The sequence below is a fragment of the Solanum pennellii genome, chromosome 7, assembly GCF_001406875.1.
Source record: "Solanum pennellii chromosome 7, SPENNV200".
Lineage (NCBI taxonomy): Eukaryota > Viridiplantae > Streptophyta > Magnoliopsida > Solanales > Solanaceae > Solanum > Solanum pennellii.
Genome location: NC_028643.1, coordinates 72,249,023 through 72,270,804, shown reverse-complemented (window position 1 = coordinate 72,270,804; position 21,782 = coordinate 72,249,023). Strand labels below are relative to the sequence as shown.

At 29.7% G+C, this 21,782-nt stretch overlaps 2 protein-coding genes across 3 annotated transcripts; both read right to left on the bottom strand.

The window, feature by feature from the left end:
• Nucleotides 1-1,850: 1,850 nt before the first annotated feature.
• On the bottom strand, nucleotides 1,851-3,532 carry LOC107026271 (xyloglucan endotransglucosylase/hydrolase protein 9). The gene is made up of 4 exons (XM_015227179.1): nucleotides 3,323-3,532; nucleotides 3,125-3,225; nucleotides 2,549-2,742; nucleotides 1,851-2,463 (listed from the first exon to the last, which is right to left on the bottom strand). Exons 1-4 carry the CDS (start codon nucleotides 3,480-3,482, stop codon nucleotides 2,028-2,030), a joined length of 891 nt encoding a protein of 296 aa, XP_015082665.1. The 5' UTR covers nucleotides 3,483-3,532; the 3' UTR covers nucleotides 1,851-2,027.
• A 14,409-nt stretch (nucleotides 3,533-17,941) lies between these two features.
• LOC107024226 (BTB/POZ domain-containing protein At3g22104) lies at nucleotides 17,942-21,372 on the bottom strand. 2 transcript variants are annotated; one of them, XM_015225167.2, is made up of 3 exons: nucleotides 20,961-21,372; nucleotides 18,625-19,737; nucleotides 17,942-18,500 (listed from the first exon to the last, which is right to left on the bottom strand). In XM_015225167.2, the coding sequence occupies exons 1-3, from the start codon at nucleotides 21,021-21,023 to the stop codon at nucleotides 18,063-18,065; spliced, it is 1,614 nt and encodes a 537-aa protein (XP_015080653.1). In that variant the 5' UTR covers nucleotides 21,024-21,372; the 3' UTR covers nucleotides 17,942-18,062. The 2 variants fall into 2 exon arrangements, with proteins under 2 accessions (XP_015080653.1, XP_015080652.1); XM_015225166.2 differs by lacking the exon at nucleotides 20,961-21,372 and adding an exon at nucleotides 20,031-20,390 and having other exon boundaries at nucleotides 17,989-18,500.
• Between the last annotated feature and the right edge of the window lie 410 nt (nucleotides 21,373-21,782).

Below are 21,782 nucleotides of genomic sequence, written 5' to 3'. Positions count from 1 at the left end.
AGGTTTTCATTTTGAGCTTTTTGTATCAATTACATAACCTCTTTTGGTATTATCTTGATCAATTCTCGATTAATTATAAGCTAACTTTTGCAGTTAAATTATATTAAAAATTCATTTCTTTAATCATAGTAAAAATGGATATAAAATGATGGTCATTATACAATGATTAATTTAGCTAATGGCCTATTTATGATTTTATATAAGGAATATAATTATGAGCACAGTTGTATCACACTTATACACTAGTGCATGGTATTGGTGGATATCAATACTCCTTAAGTAGGTGGCAATGTCATAATTATATTGGGATTACAAAATAGATTTTAAAGTTTAGGTCAAGAAGTAGGAGCCTTTCAATAACCCTATTTGTGATAAATTGACTTTTATAACATTGAATTATTGAGGCATAAAGGTCATCAGAATCAACAGACAAAAACTATTAGTACCACTTACGTTAATAATTATTAATTTTAATCGCTCGGTTGATTCTATCTGAGGATCTGAATTTTTATTTTATTGGTGAGGATTTAATCCTCCACATTATAATTTTCCTTCCCAGTTTTGATGAAAAAAATTCTCTTCTATATAATTATATATTTTTTTAAAATGAGAAAATGATTTTTCAAATGAAAATAAAAAAATAAGTTGCATAAGCATCATTCAACGTTGATCTTTATCGTCTTCACTTTCGAATATATCTCATTTTTAATCCACAGCTCTTTGTAAACCTCATCTTCACCAACCTACACTCTATCCCCCACCCACACCTCCATAATATTTTATATAAATGATATATGTAAATGCTTTTAATATATGTTATAATTTGATTACCTTTAAAATATTTTTCTTTAAAAAAATCACTTTTTTAAGAAAATATTTTTCACCTACCAAACATACATAAACAAAAGAGTAAATGCCCAAGAGGTATACTTAATTTAACTAGTCTTGTGAATTAATTTTCTTCATTTTTTTTTGTTTCCACTTGTTTGTTTGTTTGTTTATAAGAAGGGTTGTGGTACAATAATTCAAAGGTTAATTACTACTCGTGTTCAATATGAATGACTATTCGATGTGATATACAACAGCCACATTAATGCATCTTTCATTTGCTTTGCAACCTCAATAGAGTTAATGTCCCTAGCTACATCATTGTTTTCCCCATCTTGGCTCTAACATCTAAAATATAAAAGCGTGACAGAATGATAAGTATTTCTTCGTCTTTAATAGAATCAGACTCGAATTGAGAAAAGTTTAAAGCAATCCTAAGGTAAAGAGCAAGCTCGAGCACAAGACACTCACTCACCTATAACAATTTGAGTTTTGTTGATCTTCTCGTGCAAAAGAATGTTCGAATCAAAATAATCAAACTTATCATGTGAAAGTTAATAATTATAAATTTTGATGGCGATATACAAAGAGGACACATAAAGTTCTATTAAAATTTCAAAAGGATAATTTTGAAGTGACACCCTTACTTATGCTGACTCAACATGGACCCAAAAATTTATACCTATTTTATTTCTCTTGTCCCCAGAAGGGGACATGATGCAGCCCGTGAGCTCTTAGCGGGTCCAACGAAGAAAAAAAATTCTACAAAATCATGCACAATTATCACATGGAAATGTGCAAAATTGCCTCATAATCTTAATATTGTCCACATAAATACATTTTTTGGTTGTGTATCCATACACCCCACAATTTTGATTCAAATGTATAAAATTTTTATCTATAATCATTATTTGATTCAACTTATCTTTTAATCAAACGCGGGCTAAAAATTGCTAATTAAGTTGATTTCATTCTTGTTCAATAATAATAAAAATATTTTTAAGTAAAATTTGGCCAAGAGAAAAATGCAAATGAAAATACTTCATTAAACTAACATCAACATTAAAACAAAGAGATAATGAAAATTTTTACATACTAGTGGCACCAAAAATATGTAACATGGAGTTCATGTCATTTTTTTTCTTTTTATCTAAATCTTTTTATACAATGCAAGACTGAACTCCAATTTTCCTGCACACCTAGTTATGATTCGTCTTGTGCTGGTGGTGCTGGCACTCAACAGGGGCAACAGGGAACCTAGCGCTATCCGTGCAATAATCGTAAACCATATGGTTCGCCCTGACCCATATCAGCTGGTGACTCTGGTGCAAATTCAACTCGGACATAACAGGTTCATCCCACCAGTACTTCTTCTGCCCATTACTGCTGCAACGCCGAGTATTCTTAGCAGATGCAACAGTTGCTGGGCACTCACAACCGTTAATCTCAAATCCCTTATAGGATGCTACAAAGGGCGCGTGTGACCAATCAGTCTTAACAAGCCCGCCCTGGGTAGCCCAATCATCTGCATTCCAAATCGAACTGTACACACCCATTGGTTGATCCTTGGGGTATGGGATTCCTCTATGCTCCAAATTCGAATGCACTCGAACAGGGGTTTCATCTACCAAGAATCTGATTAAAACAAATTTAAAAAAATAAGTTACCAAGGAAAAAATTCAAGAACGTGAAATGAAAATTATAAAAATTAGATACGTACACAACTTGACGTTGATTCCACATGATGGAATAAGAGTGAAAATCCTTCGATGGGTCGAACCAAAGCTTCAATCTCTGTTCTCTGTTACCAACACCATTGACATACACATTTGTTTGTACTGTGTATGGTTCACCAGTTGTATTGCCTAAAAACTCAAAATCAAACTCATTGTGGGTTGGTCCATCTGATGACATCTGCAATTTAATCACAAGTAAGAACAGAGTACATTAATATACATAAAATCAGCTTCAATAACAACAGATGATTTTCATCATTAAACTCAATCCAACAGAAAAAAATCGAATTAAATGCTTGATTTATCACAATTTAACATGGTTCACATATCTTAAAATTATAAGCCAATGCATGTACTGAAAAAATTCTGATATAATCATAATGTCACACCACTAACATTGTCTGCCATTAGAAATTTCATTCTACCCCTAAATAAGTGTTGTTTTAGCAACCCAAAGAAAAATCATTCCCAAAATCAATGTTCTCATTTCAAAAATTCAAGATAAAAACTGGTACTACATTCTCAAAAATATACATTAAAGAAATTAGTTTTAGACTTACATAGAATGCAGTGACAGTTCCAGCAGAGTCACCTTCAACTAGCTTAATCTGAACAGTAACTTTCCCAAACATATATTTGCTCTTAGATTGAAACCCAGTACCTAAAATTTCACAAATAAGCTTGCACAATAAGCAAAGCAACCAAAAATATCTTAAATAATCAACAATACACCATTAAGAAAAACTCAAAGAAAGTACCAGAGAGATGATCCAATTTCATTCTAAGAATTTCTCCTTCAGTTGTCAAATGGTCAAAAGCCCAACTGGGTTGATAAAGCTCCTCAAATTTTGCAGAGCTAACCAAGCCCACCATAAACAGCATCACTAAACTCGAAAAAACCCAATTAGAACTCACCATTTTTTTTTTAAATTTTCAGAGTTTTTATAAATATATGTTTTGTTTAAGATGAAAAAGCAAGGTGAAATGGAGTGCATTTTATAGCAAAAATGAGAAATCATACTGCCACGTCAACAAACATTTAAGTCACACGTCATTGTCCACGTAGGACAAGAAGTCGATGTGTCAGATAGTGAAAAAAATGAAAAATATTACTCCCTCCGTCGGGTGTGTCATTGTCGTGTTTCAAAAGTTAATTTGATTAATTTTCAAAGTTAAATTAAATTATATTAATTTGATATTTAAAAAAAAATGGATATTCTAAAATTATATAAAAATTACTATAAATTATTATTTTTTCCATATTAATTTGATAAAAAATACATTTTAAAATACTAATCAAAATTTTTATCATTTAACTCTAAAAATGAAAACTAAGACAAATAATAACGGACGGAGAGCATATAGCCGTTAGCAGTAATTGGCTTAGCTGGAATTTAAAAAAAGTTGGTCCCATGGTGGGGAACAGCACAGTAGGTGTAGTCACTGTTGAGAAAAGGATGAGTACTTGTACTTGACTAATAAGAAATTGACACGTGTAATATTACAGCTGGGTTATGGCAGTGTACAGTTGTTATTAATTTTGGCTTTAGCAGATTTTTTTCTTTTAAAAAAAGGGAAATTCTTTTTACTTTGTAAAAGCTAAGTATTCTATTCGCGTGTAGTGAAAAAAGACACTCACCTCTTTTAATTTGTACAAGAAAGGTTTATAAGTATACATGTATTTGATATGTATTTATTTGATCAATTTTATGTGCGCGATTGAAGTTTATATATTGGAGTATCGTTAGATTCATATTAGAAGACATATTTATGTTATGGCAATATTATATTTTCTATGATTAATATTTTTATATTTAGGAGAGGTGATGAGGTAAGGTATAACGTATTAGCAGACTATTGAGGAGAAGTATATACGTCGCATATAAGGATAATAGGTGGTGAGAATGTTCTTATTCGTACCTCATTCCGATATTTGGTTGGTTACAACTCGATTTGTGTAGAGTTTCTGAGTATTATTTATGATTTATTGTGTATAGGTAAATGTATCTAATTATTGATGTTACGATGTATTGCATACATGCCTTTAAATCTTTTGCCATTAGATGTTATGTTTTTTTTATTTTGATTAGTATTCTTATTTGCTTGAGTCGGGTTCGGGGGGTGGGGTGTAGTACTCTATCCTTTCAGATCCCGATTTGTGAAATTTAAGTGGTTTTGTAGTTGTTTTATTCTTATGCTTATTATTTAGAGGTGAAATAAAAATTTAAAATTTTCAAATTCGAGTTCATTAATTTGTTTGATTCAAAATTAATTCATAACTTCCTCGAAATAGAGAGTGATTCTTAATAGTATGAACGAATGAATTAGGTTACTGAAAAAAATGATATTAATACTAAAATAACTATCATAGATATTACGATAAGCTAAACGTGTTAGAAGATTTATTACTTTTTATATATATTGGGAAGCATTCTTTTTCCTAAGGTTGGCCCATGAATAACAAAGAGTGGAAGGAAGGAAAATAAAATGAGGAACATATGGTGAAATATAATTGAAAACACAATTTCAGCTATGTTAATTAGTCTAAAGTCTTTTTAAATTTGCAAATAATTAGATTCTCAAAATAAATTATATATTAAAAATTTTGGTAGAGTATCCGAACATATCATAAAGTATTCCCTAAATATTTTCGATTCAAAAATTTTTAAAAATATATTTTCAAACGCCTATTATATGAATAAGTTACACTTTAATATGTCACATCCACGTTCAAATTGATGTTGATTTGTACATAGGAGGAGGCATATTTTATAGTTTATATAATCTACTTATTTATGTAACGTGAGCTTATAAACATATACACAAAACCTTTTCGAATATGAATAGAAAGTATCAAATAAAAATATTTTATCATATGTTTATACGTTTGTTCAAAAATATCTACAAGAAATTTACTACAAAGAATACGTACCATATGTTTTCAAAAATTAAATTTTGAAATTATAGTTGCTTGATGATAGTGAAGAAGCTTGTGGGGTTGTTGGTTACTTTTATTCTTTACATTTGTTTTTGGAATTTGTATAGTGTGACTAATGTCAGTTGCCAGCTGCAACTTTTTGCCAGGGCGCACTCATCATACTCTTAACATCTTTTTTTTTTTGCTTTTCTTTATATACTATGCTTTTCTTATTTAAAGCTACTTATATAATTTTGAATCTACAGTGCACACACTTTATTAGCAAGTAACTAAGTATATATTTTAGAGCTTCAACATGCATGTGTCCCATATTACACAACCTATTTAGTAATATTCTCTAGTGTAGTCAGAAATTTTATGAAGAATATTTAGGAATTTATATAAATATAACTTTTTGGACGAATGAGTGTACTAGAAATTTTAAAGGTAAACTATATTATATATATATGAAAAAAGAGGGAAAAATTTGATAAAAAGAGGCTTCAAAACTACTGCTAGCGAAATTTGAATTCACAAAAGCTTAAATGTTTGACTCTTTCAAGGAACCTTAAATCGCAAGACTACAACACCTTCTTGTGTTAAGGTTATCTAGAATACGTTATTTAATCACTTTGTATATTATTTAACTTATATATACGTTACAATTTTTTGATAAAAAATGTCCAATTGAATACCTTAAAGACTATGTAGTTACGCTCTGCATGTTTCAATTTATGTGATAGTATTCAAACTTCGTTCGATAAGTATATGTTATAAATTTAAGCGATAACCCGTATTTTGTATTTAACTCGCTAATATATAAAATGTAACAGCGTAGATTGGAACGAGGTGAGTATCATTTTAAGTACAAAACAAAGAAATATTGTACAGCTGGATTATATTCTCCTCCTAGTAAAGAAGCATACACTAAAAATTGTTTTTCTTTTTGCTAGGGTTTAGTAATTAAATATTGAGGTTATTCAGAGAATTACTTATAATTACAAAATTATAAAGAGGAATGTAGCAGGTGAGATCTGGTTCAGACAGATCCCAGATTATCCTCATGTTGAATGTTTTATTTATTTCAATTTGCAGATAAAACAGTTGTCTTCCATTAAGTAATAATGGTATATTTCTAATCGAATCGTTTATGAATAAGATGAAATATTTCAAAATTAAATTTATGTCTATGTAATTAAAGATATGGCTTATCTCATGGTAAATTAATATTTAAAAATTTAATGATATTTTATTATATTCAAAAGGTGGATAAATTATTTAAAAATAACTTTATCCGTGAATCGAACTATTCAGATGTTATTATTTCGTATACGTTGCAATTATTATTTTATTTTTTTTGGGATGGTAAAATTGAATTTCCATAATTGAAATTGGTTTGTTCACCGAAAGAAATGTACTGTTTGATTGGTGTTATGTCAAATCTTCATAATTGAATTGCTTTTTTATTGAAACAAAGAGAATAATTTTTTATCCTTTTTATTTTTTGGGTTTTCGATAAAGGAGCACCGAGTTGATAGATGTAATTTATGAACTTTATTTACTTAATTTTTTGGCATTCATTTTATTTAGAGAATTGACAATCAAGTTGAAAGGAAGAAGTCCGCTACCCAACTATCCAAGTAAGCTTAGATTTATGTATCTCCAGTGGTGAATATTTTAAGATTGTGGGTGCTCTAAAGTGAAATTATAAAAAATAAGTGTTAATAATAAAATTCGAACTTTGGTACAAAAACATTAAAAGGATCTTAAGTACCTATCCTAGAACATTGGGCCAACTATATGATTTATTCATTAAGTGCTCTATATTAATTTTATACAAATATCGATCGATTACTACATAGATATATATATTTCGTAACGAAGTTAATGGGTGCTCGAGCACCCGGCGGACACCGTGTGGGTCCGCCCCTGTGTATCTCACGATATATGAATTAAATTTGTTTTAGATACATAGTATCCAAACGAATTGTTATGTATATTAGAATATATAACAAATTTCATTCATTTCTCTCATCATACATGTGAATCACACCAGATATGTATCTAGTATAATTCATATGTATCTTAAATACATAACAAAATTTCACTTGCCTCTCTCCCTATTTTAGTGTATCAGGTAGCAAAAATATATGTATCTAATAAAATCTTTCTCAATATATGATAGATTAATTAGTGTTAAGATATGTAATATTTTAAAAATATAAATAGTAATAATAGTATATATGATAGTAAAGTACACCTAATTATGTAGTTTCTCCTATTCTATCGTTGATAAATTTCTAGTTCTATTTAAATATGTTTCAAATGGAAATTTATTTTTTTCTATATTTGATAACTTTCTAATTCCAACAATTTCGATGATATGTTTATAAATGGCATTTTAGTACATCATAAATAATTTCAATTCAATATTTCAACATTGAAAATGATATTTTACTTATTAGAATTCATATCTAAAGATAGTTACGCAGAGAGTTATTTCAAATGTGTTTGGAGAGAGCACTTAGCGCATGGGTTGACGTAAGGTTTTAAAAAGACATAAAGAAAGAGCCAAAAAGAGGGACACAAAGTCCATTCATAGAGATTGAGTCTTCTTATATATATATAAAAAAAAAATCTAGGCTACATTTATATTATTGTTATTATAAATAATAAATGAAAGGAAATAGTTAGTTTTTTTACAATGGTGCATATTTTATTTAATTAAATGAGTTTTATGTTTTCCATGCTACGATTCCTTGATGTCCAAATTTAGTGTCACTATAGTTTAAGAAGATGGACAATAATAGCTTCTTAATTAGCCTATCACTTTCAAGAGAACGATCAACTAATATAATGTCAAGCAGTGTTTTAATCGGCGGAGACGTAAGACAATACGTAAGTTTTGTAGACATATAGAACGTGATCCCATATATATTTAATTTTATTTTTTTTATAAAAATATAAATAAAAGTGAAATTTTCAATAATTTTACAAATGATATTTCTATAAATAACCTATTATGTAAACAATAATAATTATGATTTTATTTGTGATAGGTATTAATAATCAATAGTGAAGAAAAGAATATTATAATTACTATTTGAGAAACATCATTAATTTAAAACGTGTGACACTTGCATTTTCACGCCCAGAACTTATGTTTTTTGCTCAGGGCTTACGCCCAAATTCTAAAACTTACGCCTTATGAATCTACGTCTTCAATTTGCGTCCCAAAGCGTTTTGGCACGGCCCGCCCTGAGACTCACCAAAAATATTTTTAAAACACTGATGTCAAGTTAAAATCGAATTTTACCGAAAAAAAAGAAGTGGCATTCGAACAGTGTCAGGAGTTCGAATAGAGCCAGGCTAAATTCAAATCGTAAGGCTCATTAATTTGAAGATGACGCCCCCAATAAAATATTTTCTATACCCAGAGCTCAAATTTGAGAGGTCTGATTTCCATTATTATAAATAACTAATCCTTCATATGACTTAATAACATTGAGTGATATGTCAACTTCAAAGTTGCTGGCTGAGCCTGCCATACTATTAGTATTCATTAAGACAGTCTTGGTGATGTATGGGCTTCTGATTCAATGCCCAAATTGTCAAAGGCTTAACTTGTTTTCATTATAAAAGGTACAATACTTTTCAATGTAACATAATTACCATTCAAACGATTTAATTATTTGAAGGACAGCACAAAATATTAGCTTGGTCATTTTCTAGTGGATTTTTTTTATATAAAAAAAATACGATAAATTGGCGTGGAGATGGGAAATGGGAGAGAGGATTACATTATGAGAAATCGAACTCAATGTTATCGAATATTCAAAACTTTATATTTGGTTTAGCACATGCATAAACTAAAGTTGATACAAAACTTTATTTTGATACATCAACTAAAATACATTTTAATTGCATACTCAATCAAAAGAAAATATAATATACTTGTTATTGACGTAGAAAAACAATAAATTGACTTATTACACGAGATGTTTTTAGTTTTTTAAAAAGGAAATATATTTTAAAAATTAAATTGAAACTCAAAAAACTTCACATCTTCTAAGCAGACAAACAAAAATTTAAAGAAAAAAAAATTGCACTTGGAATTTATTTTTTAAACTTTTATGCTTTTATAAAAAAAATCTACTTTTTTTTTTGCCTTTTCACACGCATGTTTGTTGTAAATTCGCATAACTTGTCAAGTCAATACAATGTGTCAAAATGACATAGTTAAACCCTACTACAAGCGTTTCAAATAATAATTCAATTTTATGTATAAATATATACATAAAATTTACTCTACGACAACCCACAAAATTTAAGATAGTGGTTAATAGTGATAGGTTATTTAATCTATAGAAATCTATTCTATTCTCTAGGAAGCACAAAATTTAACCCTCACTATTTTTCATCAATTAACGGATATGACGTAACAGATGAGATTCTTTTTTTCTTATTTTTAATCTCTTAACTAGAAGTTCTTGATCCAAGCCACGAATATAGAAAAAATCTTTGATAGAAAACGCTTCCCCCTCCTCTCTAAATAAAGACCTACACATTACGTATACTGACTAATAAAGTTTTAATACGAGTATCAAATATCGAATGAAATTTTGAAACTTGAATTGGGTTGGGAGAAGGAAAGAAGTTTGTCCATTGGGGGAAAAAGAGTAGAGAGTAAGGCAAGTTGACGTGAGAAATGTGAAAAGAGGAGAAGGCACACATCTTTATGTCAAACATGTCTTATCGATATTCTGCAAAAATCAGTAAAAATCCAACAAGTAACTTGTGCACCATCAACTACTCATACTTACTACATATAGTAACTCTATTATTGGACCCATCTTTTCATTGAGTTTATGTTTACTCCACCCACTTTTATTAGTCTCTAATAAGTAATCAATTTTTTAACATATAAATCAAAACATATTTATTGATTTATGTTTTACCTTCCACATGAATAACTTATTCTTCAAATTATACTAAGAGTATACATCAATTAATATGGATACTATAATATACTCTTTCCGCTTTGAAATTATTTGTCATGTTACGCTTATCGAAAGTCAATTTAACTAATTTTCTAAGGTAAATTGGATCACATTAATTTGATATTCTAAAGAAAAAAAATAGATATTCTAAAACTTTATGAAAAGTACTATAAATTATAAATTTTCTTGCATATTAATATGATAAAAAATATATATTAAAATGTTAGTCTAATTTTTTATAGTTTAATTCTAAAAATAGAAATTATGACAAATAATTTTAAACCGAGAGAATAATAATTATTTATTATGAAATGTATAAAATTTGAAGTGACAAAATGAAAATAAAGTGAAGAAGTAATATAGACTACCAGTCTAGCATAATCATGGGCAGAACTATAATAATGTAACATTGGTAGTCGAATATCATTTATCAAAAAATTATATTAATGTTGATAATTTAAACCTATTTTTCATACTGACTCATTTAAATAGCTTATCAAAAATAAGAATTGAAAAAGTAATTTTAAATATTGGTAATATTTGAGATTACGATCATATTTTACCTATTAAAATATAGGTAAATTATGGATAAACTACAGGTTAAATATGAGTATTGCAAGTTTTCTCTAAATTTTCAAAAAGTCTTCTGTTATCAAGTTTTAGAAGTGATTTTTTAGAACTTTCATATATGGATCACTATTAATATTTTAAACTCTCGACCTCCACCCTACGCTTTCCAAAAAAAAATTAAAATTTATCTTAAAAAATATTTTGAACTTCAAAACATCATTTTTTCACCCCTACCCTCCAACCCCCAATCCACCCCCACACCAACCCCCTCACTCCACCCCATCCCAAAAAATAAAAATTTAAGTTTACTTTTAAAAAATATTTTCACCTTCAAAATTTCATTTTTTTTAACCTACCCTGGAGACACCCTACCCCCTACCACTAACCCACCCCATCCCCTTCGACCCCGAAATTTTTTTAAAGTTATTTTCTTACTTTTACGATAAGATAAAATTAAATGAAGCATTTTCAACAGATTTCATCTAAAAAATGACTAAATTATTTTCTTCATATTGAATTCTTAAGTAAAGAACTATTTATTCATGAAATATGGATAAAATATGGATAAATTAGTATTTTACCCAATTCATTTTTATCCATATAAAATATGAGCGGATTGCAAGATTATCCATTTTATGTTTACTCATTTTTAACCCACCCATATTTAATCCAACCCATCCATTTACCATCACTACTCTATATATAAATCGACCGCTACATAATATATTCATATATAACATTTTGAATACTCTTTGGACACAATAGAGAGTGACAACTCAGTGGCAAGATTGTGCATGCATGAAGTTGTAGGATGCTAATTAGCTTCTTTTTCCCTTTTCCCACATATTCATACATATTATTTTGTGGCTTGCTTTTCATAAAATTTCTAACAAAGCCAAACTGAGCAACTCGTCATTTCTAATATCATCGTATAGTGTATTATAAATTTTGTGGTGATCAAAAAATACTTAGTTTTTTTTTAATTTTTATTTGCTTCATGCTTGTAAGTTAGTAGACGTTAGATATTTCATTAGGATTAGTAAAATAAGTCTTAGCCCACCTTGCTTGAGTCTTGACTTATCCCTATTGATATTTTTATGTTTAAAAAAAAAATTATTATACATTGTCTAGTGATAAATTTGCGGAGAAAAAACAACTCATCATGCCATCACTCAACCCTCGAAGGATATAAATATAAAATTAAATTAAATAAAATAAAATATTTATGTATTATACATAAAGTGCATTAAAGTTTGAAGATTTGAGAAGACATAGAAAGTCCCAAATGTAACACGTGAAAAAAAAAGACGGGCTTTTCATGGAAAACCAAATATCTATACAATGCACGTGAGGCTGTTGAATTCTATGCACACCAATACACTACTCTCTTCCTCCAAAAAAACGAAGATTTTCACGTATTGAGTTATTGATTTATTTGAGTTATGGTGAAATTATAAGTATTTAATTATTATTATTTTAATAAAAGAGATTTGAGTTTGAGTTTGAGTTTCCGTGAATATTTAGTTATTTTTGTTAGAAAATAATTTACCAATATGGAATTTTTTGGAACAAATCTAAATTTAGTCGAGATTCAATATAGATATCAAACATCGAATAGAAATTTTTTTTAACATATTAACTAAATAAACATGATATTTTTGAAAAGGGTAATGTTGAATACCCAGAGAATTTGACCAAAAATTTAGAAATATTATAATATTTTTTTATTTTAAAATAAATTGTTCTTTTTTTTCAAATTTAATTAAAAGATATTAAAGTTAACAGAGTAAAATGTTCAAAAAAAAAAAGAAGGTAAAGTATCATCGATAAAGTAACTTTCTAACCGAAATTTCTGGCCAAAATGATTTTTCCATCTTAAAATATCATTTTATAAAATTTGTGATGTAATATGCTTTTTCTTTCGTCTCACCTTCACGGATTACAAGAAGTGATAAATAACATACGTCTTATATTTATTGTCAACTTTTTCTCTTGTTATAAAAGATTAGGTCGTATCCTTTCTATATGTCTAGAAAATCACGGGATAAGAATTGAACATATAATTGATTGTTATTTTTAATTAGTTGAGCGTCAGTAGTTTTGAAATATCTCTTGTAAAGCAAGCAACATAGCTTCATTTTTACACACAAAAAAAATATCGTTATTTCACGTATAATAGATTAGAATACTATTTTCTGCTATTTATATTATAAATGATCAAAAAATCGTAATTCCTGAATTTAATCAGAAAAAATACATAAAAAAGGATTGAAATTGGGATGTAATGGGCCAGATGATTGTTGATCCACTCCACCGGTTAGGCCCAAATCAGAAAGCAGCCAGTCCATAGGGGCCAGAACATAATTAGGTGGGATGATCGATTAGCGTATATTTTGATCATATTGATACGCTAAATAATTGAAGTATACATTTACGTAAGTTTCTCTTTTGAGTTTACTATGAAAGTTTAGGCACTGTTTCAAAAAATGATAGGTAAATAGAGACATATTAATGCATAAATAAAAATTTAGAATAAGATGCAGCTCAACTTTAACGATTATTGTACAAGTAACTTTGTTTTCATTATAAGGCAACTTTCACATATAGCAAATAAAAAATTTATATTTGTATGCTATATCAAAGTTTGCATAATTGCGCCCCATAGCAAACATAGAAACTGTATAATTCGCTCTACATATACAGTTGAAGCAAATTGTATAAAACGAAGTGTATAAAACAAGAAAGAGAAAGACACTTGGGTAGAGAACTGCATAAAAACGAAGTGTATAAAACGAATTGTATTATTATAAGAGTATAGAACGATTATATACAATTTAAATTTGTATAAAATGAGAAAGAGAGAAAGACAAAAGAGACTTGACAAGGAATATACAGTTGAATCGAATTGTATAAAACGAGAAAGAGAAATTAGATACAATTTAAAAATTGTATAAACGAGAAAGAGAGAAAGGCAAAAGAAACTGGGCAGGAGAGTATTTTTATTGTATAATTATAAGTGTATAGGACGAAAATATATGTACTTGCATGTGTATATACAATTTTCTCACGTTTTATACAAACAGAAACGCAATTTATACATTTCACTTTTGTTTGTATAAGTGAGAAGGGCTAGGGTGGCGAGCGAGATTTGGGAGAGTGGCGATCGAGATCTGGAAGAGGGGAGAGAGGGGAACAAAAATATATGTATTTATACAATTTTCTATGCTTTATACAATTAGAAACAATTTTTATACACTTGTGTTTGCATAAAAAGTGAGGAAGCGAGCGAGAGATTGGAGGAGAGTGGCGAACGAGATATTTGGGAGAGGCGCCTGGCAATTTTTTGCAAACGTTTGCTATGGAACACAATTAAATCAAACTCTAGCTACTCCATTTATTTTAGGGTATTAGTTTGCTATTATATATAGTTTTCCGTTCATTATAACCCTGAAATTGGTTATAATGAGCTCAATCTTATTGGATATGGCTTCTTGGGCCGGCCCATAATTAGAGTGGTTGCGGCCCACAACAGATGTAGAATGAAGCTGAAATGGGCCTAATGTTAGTAGAATATAACTTCAGCCCACAGTAGATACTGAACCAGGAAATACATATGTTGTTTGAACAATGGAAATTAAAGCACCAGTTTTATTATGTATGCTCTCTCTTTCTTCGAATGTCTCGCCCGGTTCACTGGACTATTGGCTTATCAAGCTCTTATCGCACATTTGGCGGGCAGAACGATCGTTTATCCGATTATTCTCTACTATCTTATTACTATAGCCATGAGCGATGTATATCTCCAACTCACAAGTCACAACTATAGATTGTGATCGATTTTGAATATGATATGACATATGTTTGATAATAAGAGTTTGATAAACAATAAATGAGAAATTTAAATTAAATTATTTTCAAACTTATAAATGATTCATTCTTTTCTATATGAACTACTAGCTAGTAATGAAATACTGTCATGTAAAATGATTTTGAATATACATATAAGTATTGTTTCAAAATATCATTTCTCGATTCTTAACAGTTAAGTATACAACTGCTAATATAGGATTTTCACTTAGGAGTTTGAAAAATAACATTGTGATGTCTAAGATTTAAAACTTGAAATCTCAAAATAAATTTTCAACCTCCAAAATGATTGAGTCAGTCTATTGTTTTATGTTCTAAAGATTGAATTCAAAATCTATATATACATAAATAAAAAAGTAAAAAAAAAAAACACATCTCATATACACATAATATATAATATAATTTTTTGTCGAGAAATTTGAGTGAACATCCTCCCGACCCCTATATACCCCCTCCAAACATGGATGAGGAGGAAAATCGAAGTAATTTGTTTTAACAAAAATTAGTCTAGTATTCTTTCCAACAGCAGCAAAACGAAACACAAATATCATTAAATCAACTTGCATCATCTCCTTTTTAAAGTCTAATAAGTAGTACATTTTAAATTTTACCTCATAATAACCTCAAGCTAAGCTGGAATATATTTTGGAATACAAAAATGTTCAATTAACTATGAGATTCTAACTAATTTGGTCTTTGCTGTAATAGTTGATTTTATGTATCAAAGTACTACTTTTTAGATTAAATATTAGAGGTGAGGCTCATATCCCAAGGTCAAGTCAATTAAAAAGAGGTTAATGACAGTTTAACTACTGTTAATAACGGCTTTATGACGCCTTAACCCTGTTGGTCGGTTCTGTAGGGAATATTGTTTTATTGGTCAAGCTACGTTCCACGCATCTCTAGATTATATGAATTAAATTTATTAGAAAAGAAAATTCGCACCGATGTCCCGAGCTCGACTCAGAAGGTAAGCTTTTTGCTTTTGCTGGCAAGGAGTTTCGAACATTAGATCTCCAATATAGAAGTCTCAAGCTTAAACCACTAAACCACCTTTAAGGGTTAAATTTATTAAAAGATATCGTGTAGTTTTATTTGTTCACTTTGAACTTTATTCGTCCCCAAAATAGCATATTAATATGAATATTTTAACATAATATTCATATTAATCAATATTTATACTAGGTGTTGAAAAAATAATCTGAAAAATAAATAATTAATGTTACATTAGAGTATGAGAAAAAATAATTTTCCTTTCTTGGTGTTGTAAAAGGGGTAATTTTACAATAGTGGATAAATAAAAGTGAATAAAAAAAGTAAAATTTATTTTAATTTACTCTACCAGTATTTTTACTCCCTTCGGTCTATTTTAATTAGCGCTTATTAAGAATAATCGATTTAAAATAGCTACGGTATTACTTTTCACTAACCTTATTCAATATATATGCCAATCATTAACAATGTTAATCCTTAATTAATCTGCATGGCAACTACTAAGTTGGCTTCATCGTAACTACGTGACAGTAAAAATTCTTCTAATTTCTAGTACGACGAACTATATAAAAAAGCAAAATAATTGCGTTAGGTAGGAAAGAGTTAAAAGAAAAAAAAAGGTTATGTGCTTGTTTCTCGGTGAGTTGATTCGATGATAAAATCATATTATATAACGTAATATTTTTATTGATTCGTAATAAAAAAATCTATATCTCAAATACTTTTTTTAACTCATTAAACTTTATCCATTTTATCGTATAAAAAATAAAATTATATTTTATTGCATTCAATTAATTTAATTTTACCTACTATAATAATAAAGTGACCGAATCTTTCCTGCAATAACAAACTACCAATCAATGTGAATTTAATGTTAAACTATGGGAAATTCAGAAGTTTTTAGTTTAATGTGACAAAAAAGTTTAATGAATTTACTGCTATAATGCTATAAAGTAAACTAAAGTTTAGTTACTGTAAATGTCACAAATCAAAAATAGTTTTATGACTTTACTGTCACATTAAAATAAAGTTCAATAGTCATATACGAAACAAATCTAAATTTCGAGTTAAGTATTAAAATTTTCAAAAAATGCAATACGATATAATATTATTCGGGTGATTATTAATCGTCTAATTAAGTAAACTCACTTACTCTACAATTGCAAGCTAATTCATTTTACACGTTTATGAGATAGTGCGTTCAGGAGCGGACCCATCCTTGGGTAAGGGTGTCAAGCCACATCTTTTCATTGGAAAATCACATTATATATAAATATCAAATTTTGGTTTTATATGTATACATATATAATAATTACCAACCCCTATTGTCGCAAGTAAAAGGTTTAGTCCAATAATTAAGATATTGTAAGAATTTCTTGAAATCATATAAATGATAATTCTAAATCCGCTACTGAGTGCGTCTACGGTTTACGCAAGATACCATCAACCATGGTATGAGACAAATATCCACAGCCAGTTTTTACACTTTGTTCAGAAAAGTCTGTTTTTTTCAAAATTCCTTTTGCTGCCTGTTCTGCCCCTCCAACAAATGGAGTGACAATATATACAATTCAGTTTATTGATAGGAACTTCTCATCTTTATGTAGTAAGAGATTCTTTTACTTGTTTTAAAGACAATTTTTACAACTAGCATCATGCCATTGTCTCAATATGAGAATGAAATGGAAAGTGACTTTACCTTCATCATCCTTCTGCCACAAATCTCAGGGAATTATCAGATTTTTTTCTTTTACTTTTATGCCTCAAATTATAATTCAGCTTTTCAATTGTTCTTAATTCCTTTTTTCATACCTATATGCTCAAATACTTTCTCATTAGTCCTAATCATTCTACTATTGGCAGCCAGAAAAAAGTAAATGGTGGGGTAAAAGTAGTATGTACTCCCTCTGTCCGACTTTATAGGTCCTAGTTTGATTTGTCACGAATTTTAAAAAAGAAAAAAGGTTTTTAAAAATTGTCGATTAGATAAGGATATGTTTTGTGTAACTGTAGATTATTTCATTAAGGATAAAAAAGAAAGTAAATCATATAAAATGAGACAGAGGAACCGAGGGAGTAATTGTAATAGTACACTTTGCTATTGACATAAAACATTTCAAAAAATAATAAGATTAATTATAGTAAAATAAATCAAGAACATAGCCTAGGTAATGATCTAGCATTATTATGGCTAGATATTCTTGATTTCAACATCTTTGCCATTTGATTTTGCATTTTCCTACAAGCTTTTTCCAATTCTAGTACTCTCCATTGCATGCCTTGTAAATGTTCTTTGAGCTTCTCATTCTCTGTTGAAAGATCTAGCTTTCCCGCGTATAGCACGATTTGTTGATCTTCATGTCCTGTTTCCAACAAACTACAAGGCGAATCGAGGTATGGACTGGCTTGATTGGTTTCTTGAAGTAAGCTTTTGAGCTTTACTTGCTGACTTATGAGAGCTTGTCCAGCAGATTTTGAAGGGAACTTTTTGTTACGAGCAAGGTGGCTACAAGCCTCCGATGATAGCTTCTCGTAGCTTAGTCCACTACATACTTTCATCTTTTCCTCTTCAGATAACCCTGAATGAACCTGCAATTTGTCATCGATGAACCACGTTTAACCAATCAGCTAAATATCGAAACAATGCCTAAATTATGTGTTTGTATCAGTCTAAATAAGCATCAAAATGCAAAGAAACGAAAAAAAGGCATACCTCGAGATACATAAGCGTGGCATGGTATATGGCATCATATGAGTCCCTAGCAGACTCGGGGAGCGACCTGATCAGGGCAAGGAACTTGGAAGGTTTTACGCATGGATCAGGAGCTACTTCTGCTATGTACAAGTCTATCAAGCTAGCAACTTTCCTCAATCGAGTTAACGGAACACAACATGCCCCTTTGCTGATGAATGATTTCAATAACCTAAGAACTAAATTTACATCATATAAATAACTCGATCCAACAGGTGACGGGAGCAGGAGGTTATCCAAAGTCGCTTGATCCAACTGGGAGCCAATCATGCTCTCTAACTTGTTCCGGGAGAACTTGCTTATCTTTAGATTTAGAGTAATTCGAAGCATTCCAAACAAGGTTTTGAAGGAAATGCAGCTTGAATCTAGCAAATGAAGCATCTCAATAACAGTCTCCATGGTCTTGCATTTCTCGTCCATCGTTTTAGCCACTGAAAATCTTGATTTTTGGTAACAGAAGAGGAACTTACTAAGAAGTCCATGGTCAATGTTTTTGGATACCATTTGCTTAACCAAAGTTTCAATCAAAAACGGCTCGAAAGAAGCAAGATCCTCAAACCACCATGTTGCTCGAAATGCACTATTTCTCAAGCTCTCTGTACTTTTCGTATCACAAGACAACCGAAATCCAGAGCTGTCAGCAGAGGAAGTTGACGGACAAGGGCTCGTTTCACACGAAGAAGCAACCCTCCCAATAAGAGAATCCAGGTATTTATCAATTACACCTGAAGAACTTGCCACAGGCATCAAATTTTGACACAATCTTAGAGCATCAAGAAGCTCAGACCAAGTCCAATACCTAACATCTTCGAGCGATTTCTCAGTTAGTTCAAACAGATTTTGGTTCCCTGATACAGATTTCTTCATTTCCATATAAGAGGCAGCACAATATAGAGTTGAAACATTAATAGAACTTATCTCAATCTTCCCTTTGCTGTAACAAAATCTTGTAATTAGCTCAAAACTCTCAGCTCCACCAGGAAAGTCATGAAATATCACCTTTAAATATCGTGTCCCTCGTTTCGATTTCCCTATCAATTTGTTTATTCTCCCTGAATACGAACATATAACCTCCTGCACAAATTTACAACGAAACACAATCAAATAACGAAACTAGCAAATTCAACAAACCAAGAATGATACTCAATAGTTATTTAGGGACCCTCTTAAGTACTATTCAATAAGATTACATTAGTAATCATTCAATCACTTTCATAATTTTAACATATAAGAACATTATTAAGGGCATTAAATTTAAACCACAAAAAGCAAAAACTTAATTGAATAATGTAAAAAGAATTTCTAAAAGAATGATGACAAGTCGTTATACTAAAATTAAATTGAGGAAAAAGAAGTCTGTGATATACCAGCAAAATAGGGAAAGCATAGTAATGAGTTGATTTGAGAGCAACCTTTTTGGGCACTCTAGAAAGATGTGAAAGAAGCAAAATTTGGGCCAAGAACATTTAAACCTCATAATAATAATGGGAAAAAGACATAAATTTCCCATCGAACTCGTTTCGAAAAGTCAGTAACACATTAAAACTATCACGATGATCTATTACACACCTAATCTTATTTAAAGTGACGAGTTCAGAGCAATTTCACATCGTCAATAATAAATGAGTGGAAACATACAAAAAAAACAAACAGAAGTGGCGGTGATTTTACAAATCATATTGGAGAAATAGTACTACAAACTTAGCCCCACACATGAACAATGTAGGTACAAAATTTAATTTTGTGTAAAAAAAATAAGTAGCAAAAGTTAAGAACAATAATGTAGAGAGAGTTGAAAGACAAAAAAGAAACATATAGAACAATGATCATAAACTTCACAATAGCACAAAATGGAGCCAGACAAACTCAAACTAAACTTTAACACCAGTCTATATTGCTCGATTCTTCAAAAATATCGACAAATACATGTCTAATTCTACAAAATTAGTGTACTTTTAGATGATCCATCATAGGTATGACAACATTTATGAAGAGTCCGGACAATTATTGAAAAAAAAAACACAATTTTGAATACAGAAATTGGACACAATAGAAGAAACACCCTATGTTGCTCGAACTCTTCAATCATGTTGACGGGTGCATATTACATTGTACTTTTAGAGGTATGGTCCGAGTAACTATGGAAAAAAAAAAGCACAATTTTGCATACAGAAATTGGACAAAATAGAGAGGAACCAAGAACAGAGAATTAGAAATGGAACAGAATCAACAATTTGAACAAACAAACAAACAAACAAAACAAGAAAGATTGAGCACAAAGTTTGTTGTTCTTTTACCTTATCTACCATAAAGACTTGTTCACCATTGACATCCACTTGAAGATCACAAGAAACATCCATTAGAGTCAAATTAAGAGTCCCTTTTTAGGATTTAGTTGAATAAAAAACTAATGTTGGAAAATACCCACATAGATTTGAGAAGAAAACAAGAAGTTATTCTGAAATAAGCATAAAGACAAATGAAAAAAAGATGTGATTCTTGATAATACAAACTGAGAATAATAATAAAAACTCAAGAGAGACAAGAGTATGGGTGAAGCAAAGAAGGGGTGTCTCAAGGACAGAGTTAAATACAAATACACATAATAAAAGGGGAAAAAATATATATACTTTCACTGTGAAGAGTAAGAGAGAAAAATGTTTATATGGCAAAGACAAAGAGAGTTGTTGACTGCCCACTAATCTGTATCTGACATTCCTATAAAAATAATACGAGTCAATTTCAGATAAGCATATGCTAAATCAATAGCCCCCACACTGTCAACTTATATTATATCTCAACTATTTTATGCTATTTTTTTATCGCAAATATTTAATATTTAATAGTATGCGTGATGTGGTAGAGTCGATGAGATTTTTATTAGAAATTTTAATTTTAGACCTTAGAATTATTGTCAAAGAAGTTTTTTACTAAATGGGGTCATACACGAATTTGCAATAGTCACAAACATCAAATGAAACCAAAAAATTTTACTTCCATGAGCAGTCACAACATCCTTATGTATACATTATAATAAAATTAAAAGTAAAGTATTGTTTTAATATTATTTTCTTTGTATCAAAACAAATATTGTTTTACCAAAGTAATAATCACTTTAA